Source organism: Phalangium opilio, unplaced genomic scaffold (assembly GCF_054372755.1).
Source record: "Phalangium opilio isolate 3A_F unplaced genomic scaffold, DU_Popi_V2 ptg000662l_1, whole genome shotgun sequence".
Lineage (NCBI taxonomy): Eukaryota > Metazoa > Arthropoda > Arachnida > Opiliones > Phalangiidae > Phalangium > Phalangium opilio.
In genome coordinates, this window is record NW_028324246.1 from 2255069 (window position 1) to 2278984 (window position 23916).

A 23916-nucleotide genomic window follows, 5' to 3' on the forward strand; every position below is an offset into this window, starting at 1 on the left:
TGGCCAAAAATAATTGGGGGGGGGGGGGATATATATCATCTCTGGATGGTTGCCATTTTTCAAAATGGTGGCTTGTTCGAAATAATATTTCTTAGTGTGTTTCAACGTACAGTGGTTATGAGTCTGGGCGGTCAGGAATTTCATAAAACGTTGGTCAGCATATTCTACTAAAATGCGCAAAAATAATTGGAAAAAAGTATCATCCGTGGATGGTAGCCATTTTCTTTCTTAGTGTGTTTTCTTGTGTTTCGACTCTCTAGGTACAACGGTTGTGGGGCTGGGCGTTTATTATCACTCGGTCAGGAATTTTTATAAAACGTTGGTCAGCATATTCTACTATAAATATTATTTGACCATTCATTATTGGTACCAGCTCTGATACCAGAAGTAGGATTAGGATTGGAAGTTTCGAGGAAACCCAATTCCTCACTCTGTATTAATGAACAGTTTGGAAAATAAGAATATTTTTTAAATTAGTCTAGTCCTTGGAGCCAGTGACCCTCTAGCGTCTAAAATAATAAACTGGTCCATTGGACTGGTCCCCTCCTTTGTCTTGTCAGCACATGGTCAGCATATTGGTCTAGTCTTTGGAGCCAGTGACCCTCTAGCGTCTAAAATAATAAACTGGTCCATTGGACTGGTCCCCTCTTTTGTCTCGTTTGAAACCGTACATACCTAAAGTCCAACTGAAAAGTTACCGTCTCAAACTTAGTAGAACGTCCCCTCGTTTATTTGACGAAATATAGTTACCAAAGTAGAAACAAGATACTGCCAGTGTATTTCCTCCTAGCTATAATGGGGTATTCTTTCCTTTTTACCCCCCAAACTCCCGCGTGTTTGGAGACTTTAGTCTTTAGAATATCGTTTTATTTTGTTAGATAGATTCCGGAGGATGGAAGAGAAAAAAATATCTTCTCCATCGTGAAGGAGCTGGAAGCTGCGCGGATTAAGTATGAGCGAGAGAGAGAGAAAGAGAGGATGCGGAGGAGCTGGGATTTGAGAGCGAAGGGATTAGAAGTGTCAACTGAAATCGGTTGCCGATTTATAATACAGGGGGGGGGCGTTAGTTGATGGGGGTTCCAGAAACACGCCTGGTATTGTTCGTAGGTAATATAACTATTTTCCTACGCGCCTCCTAGGTGGTGGGGCATTTTATACTTTCAAATTTTAACAAAAGAACTCAAAGCGGGAGTCGAGAAAAAATGGCTGGGATCAGATTTTAATGGGAATCCCGGCTTGGTACGACCCCGAGTACCGTTCCGTATACCAGGAATTCTTCAAAAAATGCCTTTTTTTCTCTCCCTTTTTTTTCTGTTAAATTTTGCTTTCAACTCCCCTTTAAAATAATTCCGCTATTATTTATACAATTTTAATTAAAATTAAGTACATAGATTTGGAATTCTACTTGGAATCTTTAAGATGCCCCGTAGTTTTATCTGGTTGAAGGTAAGGGGAAGGGCTTAAAACTTTGTTAAACCGTCCGCTCCTCCTTCCTAGCGTTTCATTGGCTGTTCAAATATATATTGGACAACCATCGACCCTTGATTTACTCGTTTAGAAAAACGCAAAGAGAACTTGTTTACATTCGAGTTTGACGCTCATAAGTCGCTTAAATCTTGGCATAGTTACGTCAGTATCACTTGATTTCTAAGTTAAAATGCATTATGCATGACGTCAGCGGTGACGGTTTGCACACGTCCTCTACTTTATTTCAAGCAGAAAGCCTTGGGAAATGTTAACCTGCTAAAGATTCCAAGAATAAGAAATTTCCTGGTACAGAGTATTGATCACGTCACTAAATTAATTAAAGATTGATCAGTTTAATTGAAGATATTAATTTATTACCTTTCAATAACAATAATAATGACGTTAACAGCAGGGTATGAATGACGTAACTGAGTTAATTAAATTTTTATCAGTTTAATGAAGATATTTATTTAATATCTTTCAATAATGATAACGCCAGTAGCAGGGTATGAATGACGTCACTAAATTAATTAAATTTTTATCTGTTTAATGGAGATATTTATTTAATACCTATCAGTAATACTAATAGTCTAATACTAATACTAATAATTATAATACGTCAGCAGTCATTAAATTTTTATCAGTTTAATTGAAGATATTTATTAATTTAATACGTTTCAGTAATAATAATAATAATGGCTTCAACAGCAGGCTGTAAACACCTTTTCAAACAGGGTCTCTTTAAGTAATGCCTTTTTATTATATGATCCGTCAAGCGTTGGGGGGGGGTAGGTGAGGGATTCTTAATGAAAAGATGTTTAATAAGCGAGTGAAAGGCTAATAAAGTGGTGCGTGGAGTATGGCCATCGTTCTAGCTACTAGGTAATCAACTCCGACGCCTTGTTAAGCCTTGCTTAAGCCTCGTACGCCACTTTTAACTCTATCTCCAGTCAGTCTCCTTCTTTTAGCGGAGCAGCCAGCGTCTCTGTGACTCTTAACTGAGCTTCTTTTTTTGTGTGTGCAGAGAAAAGGGCACCGCCAACGTTACGTGTTTGGGTAATTAAGACGTGGTTGCAGGGGGTTTCGTGGTTTTGACAAATTACGAACGGGGTGAAGGAGGCAGTCAGCCAGCCACACTTTTCTCTCTCTTCTCTCTTTTTTTTTTAATCCGGCTTTGGCTTGACTGTACTCAACCTAGGTAACGGTAGATTTTAGTTACATGAAAGAGTACAGAAATGACCCCTTCTAAGAGTGAAGGCGGAGTATAGAATGGCAGCCAGTTCGCCTTATGTTTAATCAGCGCCACCTAAGGTGTAGCGGCGACTTTGGGAACTTGAAAAAATCGCGACCAATCAGAGGACGCTGTTTGTCCGACTATTTTTTTTATTGGGGATATTTGGAGAAAAAAATGTTTAGACGAGTGTGATGTAGATTTTAACCATTTTCGGCAACTAAAACGGCTGATTCTCGTTAAAACGGTTAGAAAACTGGCAAATCGTGTTATTCTCGAAGATATATAAGCGTTTAAAACAAGTAAGACAACTTTTTATTCGTTTTATACCCGTTAAATCCATCAAATCGCGTTAAGCCTTGGCTATTTCTTGCAGCATTTTCCATTGATTGACGTCGTTTTCACTGTCCAAGATTTACTTTTCGAGAAATTTAACATTTTACTTAAAGAAACATGGCATCAAAGAACCGTTGTTTCTTAAAATGCTGCAACAACAGTTTGAAATCCCTTTCTTACCATTTTTTCCCAAAAGACGCCACAATGAAACAAAAATGGATTGATGCCATAACTAACGCACTAGGACCGTTGCCCACCGACCTGTATAGCGCCCGAGTTTGTTCGAAACATTTCATAGAATCAGATTATTTCCCCACCGCTAAACCAAAGCCTAAACGCTTAAAACCTCAGTCGTGTCCGTCTGTATTTCGGAATACTAACGTAATGGTTGAAACTGATGAACACGTTCCGAAACAGCCTTTCTGTCGTTTGAGCCCTGAACAAAGAACTGAAATTTTGGAAGAAATGGGAGCTTTGTCTTTTGATCTGGAAGAGCTTGAGGAATCAAATGGCGGTGATATTAAGAAGGTGGAGTTGCAAGATCCCGACCCAGAAAACCCATTACCTAATATTATATGCCTTCACGATGCTGATGAGCTCGAATCTGAGTCTCAGAGAAGCAGTATTGCCTCGGTGCAGTCAAGCCAATCTTTGTCGTTACCTAGCAGCGGAATTTCTTTGAAATCTACATACACTCCTAATACCCCTGGCAAAGTACAACTTGTGAGAAAACAATTAGAATTACTATCCTTGCGTGCCAAAGAAAAATTTACTGTGACTAGATTTGTTAGCAATGATACTGCTATTAGATTTTATACAGGCTTCCCTTCATATGAAGTTTTTTGGGCGTTTTATCAACTTCTGTTACCAGAATGCGCAAAATTAAACTATGTTGGTCAGGAAACGAACCAAATAAGAGATAACACCGATAAAGACTTTCATGAAGTTGTCAAGCCCGGCCGTCCTAGAAAATTAAACCCAATAGAGGAGTTTTTCTTGACACTGGTTCGATTAAGATTGGGAACCCAGGAACAGTTTTTAGCTGATCTGTATAATTTGTCGCAAGGGCATGTTTCACGAATAATTAACACGTGGGTGTTGTTTCTTTACGAACGTTGCCTTCACCTACCAGTTTTTGCTTCATTGGAAAGGGCTCTCGAGTTGACCTCGGCCAAAATAAAAAAACGTTATCCAGATTTACGGATCATCGTAGACTGTACAGAGTTTAAACTTGAAAAACCATCTGCGTCAGAAGCTCAACGAGAAACCTTCAGCGCTTATAAGCATTGCAACACGGTCAAAGCGCTTGTTGGAATGGCTGGATCAGGACACTTAACTTATTGTTCAAACCTATACTGTGGAAGAACATCTGATAAAAAACTTATTCTTCATTGTGGCCTTTTGGACATGTTGGAAGAAGGTGACGGTATCATGGCTGACCGGGGTTTTGATATCGCTAAAGAACTTGCTTTGAAGAAACTGAAGCTATACATTCCTGAATTTCTTCAAGGTCGTGACCAGTTCACCGCATCACAACTCTCCGAAACACGCAAGATTGCTTTTGCCAGAATACACATAGAAAGAGCTATTGGTCGGGTTAAAGAATTTAAAATTTTGAAAGGAGAAATTCCATTGACTTTAACACCTATGCTCGAGAAAATATATGTAGTATGTTGCCATTTGTCAAATTTCACCGGTAAGCTGGTTCAAAAATTGGATTAAAAGTAGATTGTGCTATCTACCGATGGACATCAAAACAGAAAAGTCTATAAATGTTTTTAAAAACAGGCTTAACCAATACATAAAACAAGATATGGTTTAAAGATAATTAATTTTAAAATTTCTAAAGTGAAAAATAATTTTAAATGATTATAAATATTGGAGTGTAAAATAATTTTAAATGAATATACATAATGAAGTGTAAAATAATTTAAACTACAGGACACCTTTGTAAATAAGTTCAGACTTAAAGGTATATCCTAATAAAAGCTTTTTATTATTATTATTATTATTATTATTATGTTTTTGGAGAGGTTTTAATAAAAACGGGCTCATTCGTAAGGCTTACAAAAAGATGTGACACGAGAAACACCACATCGTTACCAGGCTGGGAAATAAGGATATTTTTTAAACTAGTCCTTGGGACCAGTGACCCCTCTAGTCCCCGAAATAATTAACTGGTCTCCGGACTGGTCCCAGCCTTTGTGCTCCAATAGATTTGCAATTAATAAACTGGTCCCGAGGACCAGTAATCCCCACTTTTTGAATTAAAAAACTAGTCCAAGCAATTAATAAACTGGTTTTGGACCAGAGGAAGTGTGCTATTTCCCAGCCTGATCGTTACTCATTGGGAGTTTTGTTTTGGCAGGTCCCATTGCCTACTGCCGTTATCATTTAGACATAAAGATTTTATTTTTTAAAACAAATGGTTAGGATGATACACCAAATTTTCAGTTACGTTCTTACTCAGTTGGTTTTTCAAACATTTCCTTGGCAAAGGATGGTAAGAGATGCATGTAATATTTAGTAGAAAGTTTGGGAAGTAAGCTGCCGTTGGTGAAATTGTTATTTTTCATTATCATCAAAATTTCAATGTCACCAGGTGGTACAAATACCACCAAAAAACACACAGGCATATTGCAAACTAGAAGCTGTCCCTGAATTTGATGGTACACATCCGAATTTTTCTTAAGCTCAAGTTCTTCAGTTTCTTCATCCACAAAGAGATAAAAATTACCAGAGGCAGCTTTTGTCCTAATAGTTTCCTTATTCTTAAAAATAGCGTACGGGCACTTTATTTCTACTAGGTATAGTTGATCTTCAATCAATACAAGGCGATCAGGGCTAGCTCCGAGAAAACAAAACTGCGGGTTGACAATTAATCCAACAGAAGTGTGGCTTTGGGTCTTGATGTTCTGTGTGAATAACGAGAAAGCTGCCGGCTCGTATTTCAACCCATGATCCAATGATTTCGCTGTAACAAAATTCCTCTTTTGTTGAAATGTTTTTACTGGATCAGTCTCATCTCGCATTTTTACAAAAGTTCCAAACATGGATGCCGTGAGCCGATGACTCCTCTGCTTATGCCAATAATGTGAGCGGCTTTGTAAGCGAGTTTTAACCTCAGTATATTTTGATCCAGCTAAATCTACTTGGATACTTTTCAATACCTTAATTTCATTATCAGAAATGTTCAGAAAATTTTCATTCCTTTCCCTCGTTGGAGTTTTAGCTACCCATTCCCACAACTTGTCGATCAAAAATGTATTTTGGTGTATTTTAGGTTGGACTGGAATACACTCGTTCGATTTTATTGTACCGATGACTGGCATACTTATGTCCATTTTGTCAAAGAGTTTAACGAAATTTTCCAATTTTTCTTTAGATATCGGTTGAGACCCCGGTGGCAACACATTAAACGTACGAACCGCGCACCCTAAAAGAGCTTTCCTTGGTTTGGCTGGGTCGTGTTTAACAATTTCCAAATCACTAAGAAGAAACGGCTCGTCTGTTTTTGGTTTCTTGACATGCCACATTTGAAGCCTGCTGGTGCACGTCCCACGTAGCGGCAAGGTTTCAGCTTTTATTCTTACGATGTCAATGAGTTGATATAAAAGTGCTATCGAATGTTTACAATCACCGTCATTTCCCGCAGGGCAAGAGCATGCTATCCATTTTAATTGATTTGGTTCTTTGGCGATATTGAAACAGGCAAACATGTTGTAGGTTTTGGGTCTTCTATCCGCGTCACATGTAGCTCTTATGAAAATGACATTTCCTAGAGCACCGGTTCAACTCTAATTAATCTCAATCAATCAAAATGTCATAATGTGACATACCTTTTCTGTTGCTTTGAATACCTAAAATCTTCTCCTCCCTAAAAAGCATGAATCCTTCCTGTTTCTCACGCTTTGTCTTTGAGTGACTTTCGGCAATCCCATCTGACAAATCTGTTAGAAATACGTTTTCACCCCATCCTTCCTTTGGGGTAACTCTTCCTTGTAAACGAAGGAGTCCTTTTTATGAAATAACAAATTTGGTTTATTTTCAAAAAGGCTGGTGGCCATAATGAATATCAGCAACTTCATTCACCTTCTTTTGACATGTTTGGGTTTACAACCATTACGTCGATGCATGCTTTACACATATAATCATCTATTAAGTCCAGGCTGTCTTCATCCAAATTCACGCAAGTTAGATGGTACCATTCTACGCACAATGAGCATTGCACCATCTTTTTGGAGTTGTCTTTTGGTTGCTGGCACAGGCAATACAACCTAGGAGAATCATCTCCCAAAGTACTTGCAGTTGTAAACGCACACGGTTTTTTCTTCACTTTCGCTGACACAACGTCAGCCAGCTTTCGTTTTGGCAAAGCCATCATGAAGATTTTATGAACAATATGAAGCTTAGGACGTATTTAACGCAAAAACAAAACAGTTCGATCTAAGTAAATTCACAGAAAATGTTAAATTTCTCGAAAAGTAAATCTTGGACAGTGAAAACGACGTCAATCAATGGAAAATGCTGCAAGAAATAGCCAAGGCTTAACGCGATTTGATGGATTTAACGGGTATAAAACGAATAAAAAGTTGTCTTACTTGTTTTAAACGCTTATATATCTTCGAGAATAACACGATTTGCCAGTTTTCTAACCGTTTTAACGAGAATCAGCCGTTTTAGTTGCCGAAAATGGTTAAAATCTACATCACACTCGTCTAAACATTTTTTTCTCCAAATATCCCCAATAAAAAAAATAGTCGGACAAACAGCGTCCTCTGATTGGTCGCGATTTTTTCAAGTTCCCAAAGTCGCCGCTACACCTTAGGTGGCGCTGATTAAACATAAGGCGAGTTGAGTGAGTGCTTAAGGAAGGGGGGGGGGTTGAAGGGACTGCAGGGGGGTGGGGTCGCTCTTGTTTCAATGGAAAATGAGATTTCTTCGTTAGCTGCCCCCGGGCTCATTTAAATATATCAACTTCGCTGTACGAGACTGTACGGAGAGAAAGACAGAGTGTGTATGAGAGAGAGGAAAAAAGCTAGGAGGATTAACTCTTTCCCACTTGTCAGTGTTAATGAAACAGCTCCCGGGCTAATGAGAACCCTTTATTAGCATCCTGGTTATGATACGAGCAATGTTTGTCTGTCCGTGACTTCGTTCGTTACTTCGTTCATTCGTCTTGGCATAAGTTCATAAGATATGTTCCTTCATAAGTTTGTCACTGGTTAGTGGTTACAAACTGGAGCTTGTCATGAAGTGATTGAAGTAGATCATAGATTCGAGGTAAAGCGACACTTGGTGCATAGGCTTAGTACAGACTAAATAGGAAGATGGAAGTCCTGCAAAATTAACCACCGAGTGTAGGACTTCAATTCTCGCTTGTCGTTCTCGAACTAGCTCGAGCTGAAAGTCTCTAGCATTACGAAGTATAGGTAGCGTCATGCTTATAAAAAGACTTAATAATCGCCTACCGAAGGATAGGGGCTTGGTACACTGACAGACTTCCATTGCCGCAGATCGCCCATCATCATTACCGCTCCTCTTTTCTCCTTGGGAAAATTACTATAATTAAAATGGGTTCTTTAATCAATTAAATAATTAATTAGTTAGTTATCTTTAGATATTTAATTAATTTCATTAGCAGGGGTTGCGTTATTATGTCTAGTGCTTGTAAGGGACGACTTGTTTCCTGTAGACCTTGTTAGCTTATGTAAGGGGGAGGGGTAGATCATCGAGTAAACTAGTCTGAATAATTAAGTCATTCTCTTAACGAGGGGAAAGCGAGTCTGAGTGGAAACAATAAAAAAGCCTTTATTAAAGCCGCCTGGAGGAACTGGTTGCTTGCTGCCTTTACATTGCCTGCATGGGTATCTTTTTCAGAATGAGCGGAGGAGAGGGGGAGAGACCCCGGTCTCGCTGTTTAATTAGGCAAAAGCCCCTCCCTTCCTTATTAAGGACTCCTCTGAGTGAAACCCTTTAAGCGACACCCCTGCTATAAAAAGGGAGAGGTTGAGAGAAAAAGCGCAATTAAAAGGATGAGAGCTCTCTCTCTCTTGTGGCAGACGGGTCTTTTTTCATTTTAGGCTTAGAGCATTTCATTGCTTGGCAACCCAACCCGGCTTGGTTCATTAAAACGCCGCAGTCTTTCTTTTTTGTTTGTCGGCTTGGTTTGGTCGCTGTAGGGTTAGGGGAAGGGGGCACTGTGGTAATTAAACCCACTCGACTTTTGTTTCTGGGCTGAGTCGCGTACTGTAATTAATCGCCTAGCCACACACCATTCTTTGCCGACCATCACCGACGAAGGGAGCTATAGTTACAGGCTTAGAATGGGTAGATTTTATTAATTAATTCCCTTGATAGTTAGGGAATTCTTATATTGAAATTCGGAATAAAAGGGATTTAAAAAAAAAAGAGAGAAAGAGAGAAAGCTCAGGTGTTTTTCGATGTTGCTTTTAATTCATTGTTCAACGCTGTTAAATTGTCTCTCTCTCTCCCTCTGCGGTGGGTCTTTTTTAATTACACAAAGCGAGAGAGAGGGAGAGTGAAATGCCGGAATTTATTCTTTGTTTTCACGCTGATTTTAACACCTTGATTTACGAAGGGGGGACCTTTTTTCTTTTTAATTAATTGGCTTACTCGGAGTTTCTTTTGAAACAAATCAAAATGTTGTCAACAGAGAGCAGACCCTGTTGGTTTCTTTATATGGATGGCCACTGGGTGGAGAGAAAAAACATTGGGTAACGAAATTGGGAGCGCAACAATTTGGAGGACTGAAAATTGGGTGTCGGACAATTGGGAGTATTAAAATTTGGGTGTGCGACAATTGGGTGAATTAAAAATTTGTTTTGTAAAAACCATAATATTTAAATGATCAAAATTTTATGTTCTTTGAGGTCAGATCAGGTTACGTTTTGTTCAGTTAGGTCGGGTTACGGTTTGCTTCAGTAGGTCTTGTTACGTTCTGGTCAGTTAGGCCAGATTATGTATGGTTAAGTTAGGCCAGGTTAGGTTTTGTCTTTCACCAAACCTTTATGGTTTTTCAACTAATGTGTACTACTTTAAAAAATTTAAATTTCTATTCACCCAATTGACTCTCTGTCTGTTTCATTTCCACCCAATTTTCGCACATCCAATTGTCATTCTCTTCCAATTTTTAAATTGTCATCACCCAAATGTCTTTCACCCAGTTGTCGTAGACATCTTTCCCCACGGCCTGTTTTATACTAACAATATTTAGCTGGGCTTATCTATCGGTAGTCGAACTTCCAGAGAGGGTTATACGCTATTAAAATGACTTTATCGTGCGGAAAATATTATCCGATAAAAAAGATACACATACATACACAAATTTCTTCACCCCCAAAAAATAAGAATTCAACCGAAAATGCGCGCCTAACAATAGAATATAGTATAACAAAACGTTTCCCCGTATCATTCAGCCATGTTTAATCGTTTGAAAGAGCTAGAAAGAAAAAAAAAATACCATTATGGAATATATTAACAGATGCAAATGGTATTGTATCTATTTTTCGGGTTTCAGCACCTTCTCAGTATTTACTGTATTAAACTGTATGGGAAGTTAACGTACATTGCCACTATTACTCGGATATTCTCCCTATTTCTTGACACAATTCCGAATAAGAGAGTCGAATCATTTTAGACAAGCGTACCAAAATTAAACTTATCAAGAATGAGTTTAGAAAGACTGGGTAGGGGAAGGGGTAGGGTAGAAAGAGAAGGGGGTTGGTGTAACCCCAGTTCTAGGGGAAAAAAAATTGAACCTCTGGGATTTGGGGACCTTCTTTTTTTATGAAAAAGTATGGTGTATTCCCCCCCCCCCTTTGCCCTTAAAACTGAAGCTTGAAATACTTTTTTATATATATATTGTAACTTATTTTTTGGGTTGTAGTTGGGTTTATAGCTGTGGACTATATATTTTTTATGTATATATAGGAGGGAGAGACATACATGATTGGGAGATTGGCGCCCTTTTTTCTATGAAAGGGGGATGGGAGCTTACAGTGGCATGAACTGTCTACATGAACATGTACATGCTAGCACCCCTTCCTTCTTGTCCTTTTTTACTTCCATCATCCGACATGGCGCGTTGCGTTTTACGAGGACTGTTTCTTCTTCTTCCTCTTTCTCCATCCCATATAGTTTTAAAAGGGACAGGAGCAAAATTTGGGGGTCTAATGAATGATTGCTTTGTAAATGTCCCTTCCGATTGGGGTTTAATTTTATATGAAGATATAATCACTCAATTAAGGCTATTTCTAATTAGTTAATTAATATTTCAGGGTTGACATGGGTCAGGGAAAACGTATACAGGGAATTTTAAAATGGGTCAGAAAGGTCAGGGAATTTTATGAATTTCAAAATGGGTTAGAGTGGTCAGGGAAAAGTCAGGGAATTTTAAGAATTTCAAAATGGGTTAGAAAGGTCAGGGAAAAGTCAGGGAATTTCAAAATGGGTTCGAAAGGTCAGGGGAAAACCTAGGGAATTTCATTCAAAATGGGTCAGAAAGGTCAGGGAATTTGGTTGAAGTGGCTTAAATATCTGCGATTAACCATCCGGCTGGCATATGTTTTGAAAGCCATTTTAGAGAGATCACATATGACCAAACACTGAAATCGGGGAGCTTGTTTCGAAATGTTTCAAGTTAAATATTCAAAAAAGTGATTTTAAACGCAATTGTTTAGTTATATTTGGAATAATGACATTTGGGCCTTAAAAAGATCAGGGAAAAATCGTAAAGAAAAAGGTCAGGGAAAGCCTGGAAAAGTAAGGGAATTTGAATCTGAAAATTTCGTTTCAAATCTAATATCCTCGTTAGAATATGCCACAACAAATGAAAAAAATTCTCATTAGAAATTTGGGAAGATCGAGTATACATGCCTTGAACGCGGTGTCTTGTTTTCCTAGAGATTCGTTTCCCGCAACAAAAAAAAAGTATGTCAGGGTATGAGTCTTTGGGATATGTAATGGAAAAGTATGGAATAAGGGAAAAAGCCTGGACTTGATTAGAAGAAATTACCGGAGTCCTCTGCCCGTGGGGTTATGCCCCCGTCCTCCCAATCTTCGAGCACCTCGCACACTTTCCCTATACTGACTCCTTTCTCTCTAGCGTGCTGTAACTATAACTGGGGAAAGGGGGGACTTTCCTTGAAGCGACATGAATTTTAATATCCGTCACCCCTCAGTCGTATTTTTCGGGGGTTCAAGGGGGGAGGGGGACGGAGCGGTGTAGCGGAAGATGCAAATAGAGTCTTCCTTTAAGCGCATAATGGCCGAGAAGGGCTTTTTATCGCCAGCTATACCCCCCTTTCCTCGCGTCGCATTCTTGGGGGGGGGCTACAACCCCCGGCCACCCTCTCTCTGTGTTTTCCGTTAGAATGATTCTTGCCAAGTTTTTGGAAAAACCTAGGATGGGAAAAAATAGAATTTATATATATAGGGAGAAGAAGGGGTTCCGAAGTAGTAGGGTATTGGGGTATTTCACTCAAATGCCATTTAAATGCAGATTGGCACCACCAGGGTTATATCGGTCACGCCTTAAACCAGTTAGCATAATCTACATTGCTTAGACCAGATTCTAAAAGATATCCCTCCGCCTTACCACCTTTCCACTTTACGCCGAAATGAGCAATCGAACCCAAAAAAAAATTCCATTGAAAATTTTTAAATTTTGAGGGAAAACCCCTGGTAGGTAGCTTCACCCTGAACTCGGGTGTGTAGCGGGTGAAACACTTCTACAGGGGCCGTTGAATTAACATGGACTCCAAAACCCCTAAATGTCAACTTCACTTGTATACCCAAAAAAATATTTTCGAAATTTTGAGGGAAAACCCCTGGTAGGTAGCTTCACCCTGAACTCAGGTGTGTAGCGGGTGAAACACTTCTACAGGGGCCGTTGAATTAACATGGGCTCGAAAACCCCTAAATGTCGACGTCACTAGTACACTCCCAAAAAATAATTTCAAGAAATTTAGTAAAAGCGAAAAAGTTTTAGATAATTTAATTTATTATAGTTACGACATTCAAGATTAGTATTTAATTGAGAAAGTAATTAGGTTAATGAAACTTCCTTAAAAGTATTAATAAAGTTGGTAGTTTTAGTTTTCTTTTTTTTGGGGAAGGGATTGGGATGGGCCAATGTTTGGTAATAAATTTTGGGCATAATGTACCAGTATTAAGGATTTTTTCTACTACTCTCTTTTGGGTCCCTTCTAACTTTTTTGGAAGGCGCTATGGCTTAGGGAGAACCATCGGTTTTTAAAGTAAATTTGTAATAAAAGTTTTAATTTAATTATAGTTAAGAAAGTGAAGATTAGTATTTAATTGAGAAAGTAATTAGGTTAATGAAACTTCCTTAAAAGTATTGATAAAGTTGGTAGTTTTAGTTTTCTTTTTTTGGGAAGAGATGCTGGGGAAGGGGGAGGGCCCGAATGTTAGGTAATGAATTTTGGGCATATTCGCCGTAATGGCTGCCCTTCATCCCTTGATAATGTACCAGTATTAGGGATTTTTTTCTTCTTCTACTTCTCTCTTTTGGGTCCCTTCTAACCTTTTTGGAAGGCGGTAAGGGCTGAGGGAGAACCATCCTTTAATATCCTAAACGATAAAAAGCGCAACGAGGGTTGAGGGGGGAAGGGGGTTAGGTAGGGGGATGAAGCCTCTCAGAGAGAGAGAGAAGCGAATAACGACTCTTCGCTAATGAAATTACTTAATAACTTGGCCAAGAAGATGCCCGCCCAAGAACACCAAAAAATAGTTCCTATCCGGTGATTGATATTATTGAAGAAGTTATATCCGTCGATTTTGAACTAGCGCAACCAAGGCCTAAGGAGTAGGGGGGCTGGCCCCAGCTCTTCCATTAATTCCCTCCTCTAACTAGGTTTTTTTTGTTATGAGATACTTTGATGTAAAAAAATAATAATTTCGCCTTGAAATATGTACGCTGAAACCTTGTTAATGAATAAGGCCTTAAGCCTAATGCGTTATAGTTCAACCTTACCAGCCTTGTACTTAATTAACGTATTAATGACGGATATTTCTTAAGTAAGGTGTCGTCGATCAACGAAGATGAATTTGATTGATTGATTTCAGGGTGGGACACGACTCCTTTAATCACTGCTTTAATTATTAATTAAACATCAATTAGGTTTACGAAATTTGATAGGCTATCCCTAACGACTTTTTTGGGCATAATTAATAAATAATATAAATTTAAATTTAAATTAAATCTTAGGAATATTATTTAATTTTGAAATAATTTAAAACTTGAACACTCAATCGATAATATTATATTTCAACCTTGGAATGTTTTTCGTATATATCAGGCTTTTCTGTGACGTCAGTCATTACATCAATATTTAATAATGAAAACAATAGAAATTCCTAGAATCCACGATGCGTTTCATGGCGGGAAAAAAAAATATATATAAAATAAAATTAAGTTAAACACGAGATCGCGTGAACTGGAATATATAGGGCTAGTTCTTCATTTATTTCCACTGGCCATATTCGACTCGTCTCTTATAATGTATTAGAAATAATTTTAGTGGGGGGTTTGAGACTCAAAAGGGGTATGTATATACAGGGTGTTTCTGATAAGTCTGCATGCATAAATTAATTAAGGGGGATGTTCTTTGGGTGCATGCACAATTTTGAGTCGAAAATGTATAATAACTTCTACGATTCCATTTTGTAAATTGCCCAAAGGGACACCGTTTTCGAGTTATGATTAGACTTGTGTTTTAGGGATGACCCCTTAATTAATTAAATTAGAAATCGTTGTCTTAATCAGTTTCTTAATTAAATTTAAGGGGTCATCCGTAAAATACTCCTTACTAATCTTAACCCAAAAACAGTGTCCCTTAGGGTAATTTACAAAATGGAATCGTAGAAGTTATTATACATTTTCGACTCAAAATTGTGCATGCACCCAAAGAACATCCCCCTTAATTAATTTATGCATGCAGACTTATCAGACACACCCTGTATACTTTAGAAGGATTCCTGTTTATTACCTATAACACGCGTATACACTGAAAGAGAGAGAGAGAGAGAGAGAGAGAGAGAGAGAGAGAGAGAGAGAGAGAGAGAGAGAGAGAGAGAGAGAGAGCGCCTGTTGTAAACAACTATGTACCTACCTAATTACCGTTTCGAATGTGCCAGTGAAACATTAAAAATTATCCCAGAGATATACTCAGTCTTTATACGGTGGTATATCGCTTGGCGCTGTTGAAAATGGGTACCGTATACTTCCACACCTCGTAACGGAAGCGAACTCTTCTTTTGGACCAAGTAACTAGCTATCATTTGTCTCCCTGGGCTTGCTTGATATGAATTTCGGCGTACGGAGGGTGTTCCCCCTTTTCACTATTTTAATTCATTTACTGCACCATGCTTGCTCGCTTGCTTGCTTGGTTTATACTTGTATATTAGCATCGGAGTTTTGCCGCTCGCAACTATTTAGAAACGTCATTAATTCGACCGAAACATTATACATTCTCTCTCGATCTCCCCCCCTCTACTGTATTTATTATCAACAAGAATAGATTTAATTCCCGCTTTAATATGAAACTTTGATCACGTTGCGCTATTTTTTCTCCTTAAAATCGGAATTTTTAAAACATAAACTAATATTTTGAGCAATTATCTTTTGATGAATATGAAAACAGTGTGTACGTATAAGAAGGAGAATCAAAGAGGTAATTATGGTAACTATAACGGCACAACCCGATCTCTCTCTCACGCGCACCTACCTTGGCGCATAGCCGAGGAGCTAGACGTCATGTGATACGTACTAGCCATAAACAAACTTCTCTGTTTTTTTTTTTCTTTCCTCTCTCTCTCTCTTTTGCGCCGATAGAACTTTTCGATGTAAAAAAACCGGGGTAGGCCACCCTCGGTATTGGGACGTAAGAGGGGGTTGACATTGCCGACCGTTTCTGCTCATATTCATGATACAAATAGACTACAGCGCAGACGCCAAATTGTGAGATGGAGGGCCAAGTTTTACCCCCGTGTCTTTCCCTCTTGGTTACATAGAAATGATCTATCGCGCATGTGCAAAACTCTGATACCGAGCTACAGCTCGGTACCGGTTTTTGAGACAGTTTTGGGCTGACGGAGAATTCGCTCTCTCCGAGCCTCCTCATTATACGTACTCACTACACTAAATGAAATCAGGGCCTTCCTTGGTGGGACGTTGTTGATTTATTCTATTTCAAAGGTCGTATCGACGATATTCGTGAGAGAATTGCTGTTAATGAACGGGGTGGGGGAGGGGTGAATTTGTTATCCGTTGGTTTTGGGCGTAAGTAAGGAGAGACGAGTTAGTTTTAACTCTTGGCCCCGGGTTGCCGTTGCCGCTGCCGTGTTGCGTTAGCTAGGTACTCATCTCGGAGGGGGCTAGGGCCCCAGCTTGAATAAGGAGGAGGATCACGAGGGAGGGGAGCCTATTATAGTAAGAAGGCGGCGCGTATAGTTTGTGAGAAACGGGGCAGCTGGGCGAGTTTCAAATTGAATTAATGGGTGCCCCGGAAAAAGGTCGTTAAGGCCAGGCCGGGGCTGCATGGTCAAAATTCCTTATTGATTCTTTATACTAGCTCGGCTCTATGCCTGCGCGCGTTCCACTCAGACTCTCTGAGAAAAACGTTTCACCTCGTGCTTGCTAGGTAAAAATGGACCGATTAAAGAACGAAACCCCCCCCCCCTTGCTCCCAATTGCCCCATCCCCGGCCCCCTCATTTAAACGGAGAATGAAGGGGGCATATGCACTTTTTATATTTATACCCACAAACTTATTATTAGCCAGTTTCGTTTGCGAGTAAAGGGTTACTCCGGGGGGAGGGTGTCGTCCCCCTTCTTAAACAAGGTGCCCCCAAAGGTAATAAACTAACAGGGAAATTAAAAAAATATATAACCTCAAAATTTGATTTAATTAAATGATTAAATAAGGTTCAAGAATTAAGAACTAAATTTATTTATTTATGGTGTTGTTTTTTTATTATTCATTATTTATTTATTTTAGAAATTATTTGGGTATATACAGGGTGTTTCTGATAAGTCTTCATGCATAAATTAAGGGGGGTGTCCTTTGGGTGCATGCACGATTTTGAGTCGAAAATTTAGTAACTTCTTTCTCCATTTTGTTTGTCCTAAGGGACACTGTTTTCGAGTTAAGATTGGATTGGTGTATTTTACGGATGACCCCCTTAAATTCAATTAAGAAACTGATTTAGACAATAATTTCTAATTTAATTAAGGGGTCAGGCTTAAAACACTCGGATCAAATCTTAACTCTAAAACAGTGTCCCTTAGGGCAAACAATATAGAGATAGAAGTTACATATTCGAATCAAAATCGTCAGATTTATCAGAAACACCAGACGGACTGCGATTAGACCCCAATTACAGGGGGCCTTCTTTTAATTCTAAATTGTAACGCGACGACGATAAAAAAGACGGGAAGGGGTTTTGCGGGGGAGGGAAGACCCCGAGTCTTAAAGAGTAATTTGGGATAATAAATTATCCTTTAATAAGTTTTCTGGTTCTTCGAATGAGAATGAATTTAAGAAAGAAGAAGAAGAGAAAATGAGGTTGCACGGACTCTTAAAAGAGAAAGAGAGAAAGCTATTAAAATTTTAGTCTCTCGAATGGATTTTGAGAGAGAGAGAGAGAGAGAGAGAGAGAGAGAGAGAGAGAGAGAGAGAGAGAGAGAGAGAGGAGAGACACAGGACGACGGCGAAAAAGAGTTTTTCCAACCAATGATGAATTGTTTTAATTCACTAGCTCCTCTTTTTCCAACTTATTTCTCCCCCCCCCCTCCTCGTGGAGAGAGATAATTACAAAATGGGAGATCGAATCTATTCTAAATTCATCTAAAATTAGTATATTTGGAAAATATAATAAAACTTAAGCTGATGGGGTCGCGTCAAATTGCGTGATAGCGCCTGCTGTACTCGACCCAGGCCAGAATGCCAGATATCTCAAAGCCATGCAGGAAGGAAGCCATTGAAAAGAAATATCATCTCTCTTAGAAGCTTTGGCTTGTTCGCAAGAATCCATGTGCGATGATGACCAACTGTCCAATTTCCTCTTAATGATTCCGAGAAGGTATCATTTCCTCCTTCGAAGAATGATAATAATAATGTTATATAAGAATGGTTAAACTTAACAGAGAATCCCAGTGAAGGCTCTCTATAACGTTCTGGCAAGAAGTGATGTCTAGTTTATTAGGGAGAAGGTATAAATTCTCCTCCACGTTTCCAGCTTTATCTCCAGTTCAAACGTAGGTCCGGAGTTAATCCCGCCTCTAAATTACAACCAGCATCTCATTGGTTCTTGAAAACTTAAGTCAGCGCGACGCGAACGACGAAAATTTCAGTCATATTTTCCGATTGAGGAGAGGCGAAATAGCCCGGCCTCCTTTTATGCCCCCCCCTTGTATTTTGAAAGGAGGACTGGGACTATGGCGCGCGAATACTTAGGCATCTTCTCCCTAATAAAGTAGATATCGCTTCTTGGTTCTGGTTAAATGGGCGCCATATTTCCCGTCATCAAAATAAATTTCAGGAAAGGATATGAAAATATATATCGCGTTATTATTCGCAATTGTTGAATTATTCGCCAAGAGGACAACTATACTTCTAACTTTATTTATTTAAGTCTAAAATAGTTTTTAAAAAGAAGAATTTAAAAAAAATATACTGAATTGGTCCGGCTATTAAATAGAATTTAAGGTCTTCTGCTATCTCAATATAAGCCTTGCTCTTCGTCTCCCTCTTTCTCTGTGTCGTTAAAATTCCTTAAAAACTATTATTATCAAGTTTTTTTTCTATTATTTCTCCTCCCTACCATGCACCTATCTCCTTTTCTTTGCTTGGCCTATTGAGATAAGCTTGGACGCAAGAATTTTAATTTCGGATCGGAATTTTCATTGCGCCTTTGCCAGCCCCCCTACCCCCTACTCCTCCTCGCCACTAGGGGCCATCCCCATCCCGCGCTTTCCAAAGTGCAGAATTTCTTTCGCCTTAGCTCTTTCAAGGCGCCGGCATGCAAGAACTTTTATTCTTGTTCTTAGCAATCACGACGAATTCGAACAATGGGACGCTTTACGAATCAACTTTTTTCTCTTTCTCTCCCCCTCTCTCTCTCTCTCTCTCTCTCTCTCTCTCTCTCTCTCTCTCTTTGTGTATTTGATGGTGAGAAGCCACGCCCCATCATTTACTCTCTCCATTCTTTTTGCCTCCATATTACTTCTTTCATTGCTAAGAATAAAGAGGAGGAGGTTGTCTTTTGTCCTTAAATCGAAGACCTCATTCTTGTCTATAATGTCCCTTCACCGAACGTAATATTGGGTGATCATGGGATGAAGATGGTCCTAATCTCTTTCATCTATTCATTTATCCATTCTCCAATCAAGAGAGAATAATCTGTTTTTAATATTGTTGTAGGACTCGTGCCTTATAGTGAATTTTTAATTTTGTTTGTTAAAGTACTTTTTAAAGGTAAATTTGACACCTTTTAACAGACCAGAATTTTGCCACCTTACAATTTTGCGTGTGCCTTTTTCTTTAATTTATATACAGGGTGTTTTTGATAAGTCTGCATGCATAAATTAAGGGGGATGTTATTTGGGTGCACGATTTCGAGTCGAAAATGTAACTTCTATCTCCATTTTGTTTGTCCTAAGGGTTAGCTACTGTTTAAGAGTTATGATTGAACTTGTGTTTTAGGGATGACCCCTTAATTAATTAAATTAGAAATCATTGTCTTTCAGTCAGTTTCTTAATTAAATTTAAGGGGTCATCCGTAAAATACTCCATCCAATCTTAACTTGAAAATAGTGTCCCTTAGGGCAAACAAAATGGAGATGGAAGTTACTACATTTTCGACTCAAAATCTATCGCGCACCCAAAGAACATCCCCCTTAATTTATGCATTCAGACTTATCAGAAACACCCTGTATATTTTCATCTCGATGACGTAATCTTTTTCCTTAGAAATTTCCTTAGACCTTTCTAGGAGTACTGAGGAAAGGAAAAAAAAATTCCGCGGTGGCTTCTTTAGGCCGCGTAAACTTTCTTAAGGGGCCTTATAAGTTTTGCTTAAGAAGTTGTTTGAGGGCCTTCGCGCCGCCTCGCCTTTTTATAAGTGCTGATTTCCAAGAGCGCCCTTTGATATGTGTATATATACATGCATGGGCACGCCCGGTGCCCAAAGGAATTTCCATCCCAAGGACTTATTAACGACTATTCCCTTTTCCTCCCTTAACCTTTGACCTTTATAGTCAGTCAGCGCCTTAGATGAGGCAAGCCACTCAAATACTAGACCTCGCGTATACATAGTTATCAGGCTAGGAGGATTCATACCATTTGCACAAGGAGACCAGGCTACTTGGAGTAGGACAAAATATGTGCCAAGGCTATGAGGAGACTACGGCTTTAAAGGCTCTCTCGCAATGGAGCCGGTTCTAATCTTTGGATTTGGATCTTCGTCCTAATGATTGAGATTTTTAGAGGTAGAGAATAGGGTCCCAGGCTACTTAGAGGTCAAAGGTGGAAAGACTTTATTGTCCTCCAAGTATAGTCTGGTCTCCTTGTGTAAATGGTATGCATCATCCTAGTCTGAAAAATATGTATAGAAGATGTTATATTATTTGTGTAAAACTCTTATCTTGAACCTAATGAGGCCCAAAATCTTTGTGGGTATTTTTTTTTTGGGGGGGGGGGGGGGTTCCATGAATGATTTCTTGGCTATATAGCTATCTCTCCGATTATTATTATTATTATCCTTGGGTTCTCTCTAATGGTGTCTTGTTATTGTTGGGCGTCGAGGCGCGTCCATCGAGCCCCGCATTAGTCTCTGGAGCCCACCAACCACCATCACCACCTCCACTACCACCTTTTTTCCCGTACGAGCGCGATTTTTTTGCGGGTACCCATGCAGGATTAGGGAATAGGCGTCTCTCCCTTGCAGTAATTATCAGCGTGGCCCAAGACGGGGCACGGGACAGACGGGGGGAGGTAATATGGATGGTCCTTGAATAATAACTTCCCCCCTCTATCTATTGGTGAGAGGATATGTCTATAAGAAGAAGTATATATGGGCTTGTCTAGCTGTTCTGTGTACGCTTTGGATAGAGAACCCAGTCTCATCCTTGAAAACCATTAGTTTGCAGACCCTATTTTTTCTCTTTCTCTCTCTCTCTCTTTCGCTCTTGGATCTTACCAGGGTAGATTCATCAAAGCGTGGTACGATTATCTATATCGATTAAGAAAAAAGGGTATCGATTACTAAGAAAAGAATGAGAGATCTATTTTACTTCGGATGTGTATGTGGAATATTGTTTCCATGCAAACTGTGTATGTTTATTTGAAGTATTATCTTTCGCGTTTGGTACAGTTTTAATGCATAATCACGCGAGGCTTAAAAAAGCGTGAGTCATTTCTGTTGGGGAAGGAGGGGTGGGTGGGTTGGTGCTTTTAGGCGATTCTCTTCTCTCGTTAAGTGCATTAATAGGTAGGTAAGTCATTAAGTACTCCTTTACCAGCTCCCTCCTCCTCACACACACACGCGCGCTTCTGAGTTTTATATTATAACAATAACAGAAATAGTATACGCGTTAAGTATATATATATAGGCATAGTGTGTTACGGAACTCGGCCAAGTTTTCCAAGGAAAACGGCCTAGAGAGTAAGTATATAGCTAGGAATTAAAAACCGTTTCTTTGTTCTCACGATTTTTGGCGTTGTGTATTTATAAAACTGGCCCCGATCGACCTTTCTTAATGATTTTTTTCATTAAAAACGCGTGATGCGAAAACACTCGTTTCGAAACGCCATTCACTCACTCGCTAACTCTTAACACGTAGTCCGAAACTCTATATACCCCGAAATACTTTCTTATTTCATAAGTAATCTAAACTTCTCGTATAAGTATATACCGTATACGCCATCGACCTTTTCGACGTAAAAAAAGGGGGTACGCAACCCTCAGTATCAGGACGTACGTCTCTGCGCATGCACTAACATGATACAAAAATACTACAGCGCAGGCGCCAAAAAGAAAGATGGAAGGCAAAGTTTTGCAAACCGTGTCTTTCCCTCTTAGTTACATGGAAATGGTCTATTGGGACTGTTGCTCTTGTCTGTCTGGCCAAATATGAAACTATATCAACACTCAACAGATAGTAAGAACGCCGCGAAATAGTCTAAAATAGGTTATCATTAGTAACTTATACCTTATTATACATATTTTAGCGACTTTTTAAGCGAGATTTGGGTATAGGGTACTCTTTTTCTCACGTGAATAGCGTCGCCAGATGTCGCTGTGGCATTAACGCGAGCTTTGGCGCCATTTTTCAAACGCGAATTTATGCCCTACACCCAGCGCTTCAAAACGAGCTTTATGATCGGTTTATCCTTCTCTGTAAGTGTACCACGTGACATTCTACCTACACTTGGAGATAAATTAGCGCTTGATAATTCTTTTAGTACCAAATCAAGTAAAAAGAATTAAAACAAGTCACGTATAATCAAGATTTCCGTGTTAGCTAGGTGTGGCTGCGGTTACAATTAATATTTATAAATTATTTCCATCTGACTTACACCAACGTAAATTTACCTATGATATTACTTAGTAGTTAACTATTAAGAAATGTTCTATAGTTTAACCAGGGGTTATGGGGGAAGGGGGAGTGGGGGGTTTGATAAAAAAAGGTGATTAACGGTAGAGTACATTCCCGGGACTTGAAGGAAATAATGATTAGCGTGTACAAAAGCGGGGAGGGAGGGAATAGGGGGGTCTGAGAGGGGCTGTCCAGTTTTAATGTCAAACTCGTGTTGATAAGGTACGGACATATTTTTCTAATTGCGATCCAACCCTGGCCAACCATTCTCTCTCTCTCTTTCTCTAGAACTTCTACGAAACGAAAACGAAGGAGAACGAATGCTTTTAAAACACGAAAAATCCATTAGCTATAACGCGGGGTGAACTTTATAGAGCCTATAAGCCATTAACGCCTGTGGCCCATGAATATACATATTGGTGCATGGGAAGAGATGGGGGGGGGGGGCGTGAACCGAAGGAAGACGGACTATAGTTCTACTTTACCTGTATAGAAATCAAAATAGCTATAGCTATAGGTATATCATAAGATATGTTCCATAAGTTTGTCATTGGTTACAAACTGGAGCTTGTCATGATGTGAGTGAGTGAGGTAGGTCATAGATTCGAGGTAAAGCGACGCCTGGTGAGGCGCTGCATATCAAAGGCTTAGTACAGACTAAATAGTAAGATGGAAGTCCTGCAAAATTAACCACCGAGTGTAGTACTTCAATTCTCGCTTGTCGTTCTCGAACTAACCCGAGCTGTAAGTCTGTAGCATTACGAACTTATAGATAGTGTCATACTTATGGAACATATCTTATAAACTTATGGTATGTAGGTAAAGTAACAAAATATAATTATGGCCACACGAGACCTGATTTACTGTACGCAACTAACTTTTCAATTCAATATTTACCCAAACTTTGAGTGTGCTCTGAAACAAAAGAAAAACTACGCATTTTGCCAAGTGTTACCAACTTCTTTGTTTTTATGACCTAAATATGGTTTCCAATATATTTTGATTACTGGGACTTGAAATGAATAGTCTGGTTTCCATATATTAATTAAAGAAATGGGTTCGAACTTGCTCAGTTCAGTTCAAATCTATATTCCAGCTGCCCATAGACGACTCGCTTGACCCAACAAAGAGTCAATGATTTTTATACACGCGTTTTAACTTTTAGAATATTAACGAAATGTAAATGATTTATTTGGCTTAATAGAATTTGATGAAATTTATTCGTATTCAAGGCGCGCGCC

At 39.1% G+C, this 23916-nt stretch overlaps 2 protein-coding genes and 1 long non-coding RNA gene across 7 annotated transcripts in view; 2 read left to right on the top strand and 1 right to left on the bottom strand.

Moving 5' to 3' along the window:
• LOC149588362 (uncharacterized) overlaps positions 1–23916 on the top strand; it is a 200186-nt gene that overhangs the window by 101375 nt on the left and 74895 nt on the right. The window lies entirely within an intron of this gene.
• Positions 2756–5037, top strand: LOC149588368 (uncharacterized). The gene is made up of 2 exons (XM_089863087.1): positions 2756–3000; positions 3075–5037. The coding sequence occupies exon 2, from the start codon at positions 3152–3154 to the stop codon at positions 4754–4756; it is 1605 nt and encodes a 534-aa protein (XP_089719213.1). The 5' UTR covers positions 2756–3000; positions 3075–3151; the 3' UTR covers positions 4757–5037.
• Positions 5012–7880, bottom strand: LOC149588369 (uncharacterized). Its single transcript, XM_089863086.1, has 4 exons — positions 7636–7880; positions 7127–7561; positions 6874–7050; positions 5012–6812 (listed from the first exon to the last, which is right to left on the bottom strand). The coding sequence occupies exons 2-4, from the start codon at positions 7416–7418 to the stop codon at positions 5497–5499; spliced, it is 1785 nt and encodes a 594-aa protein (XP_089719212.1). The 5' UTR covers positions 7419–7561; positions 7636–7880; the 3' UTR covers positions 5012–5496.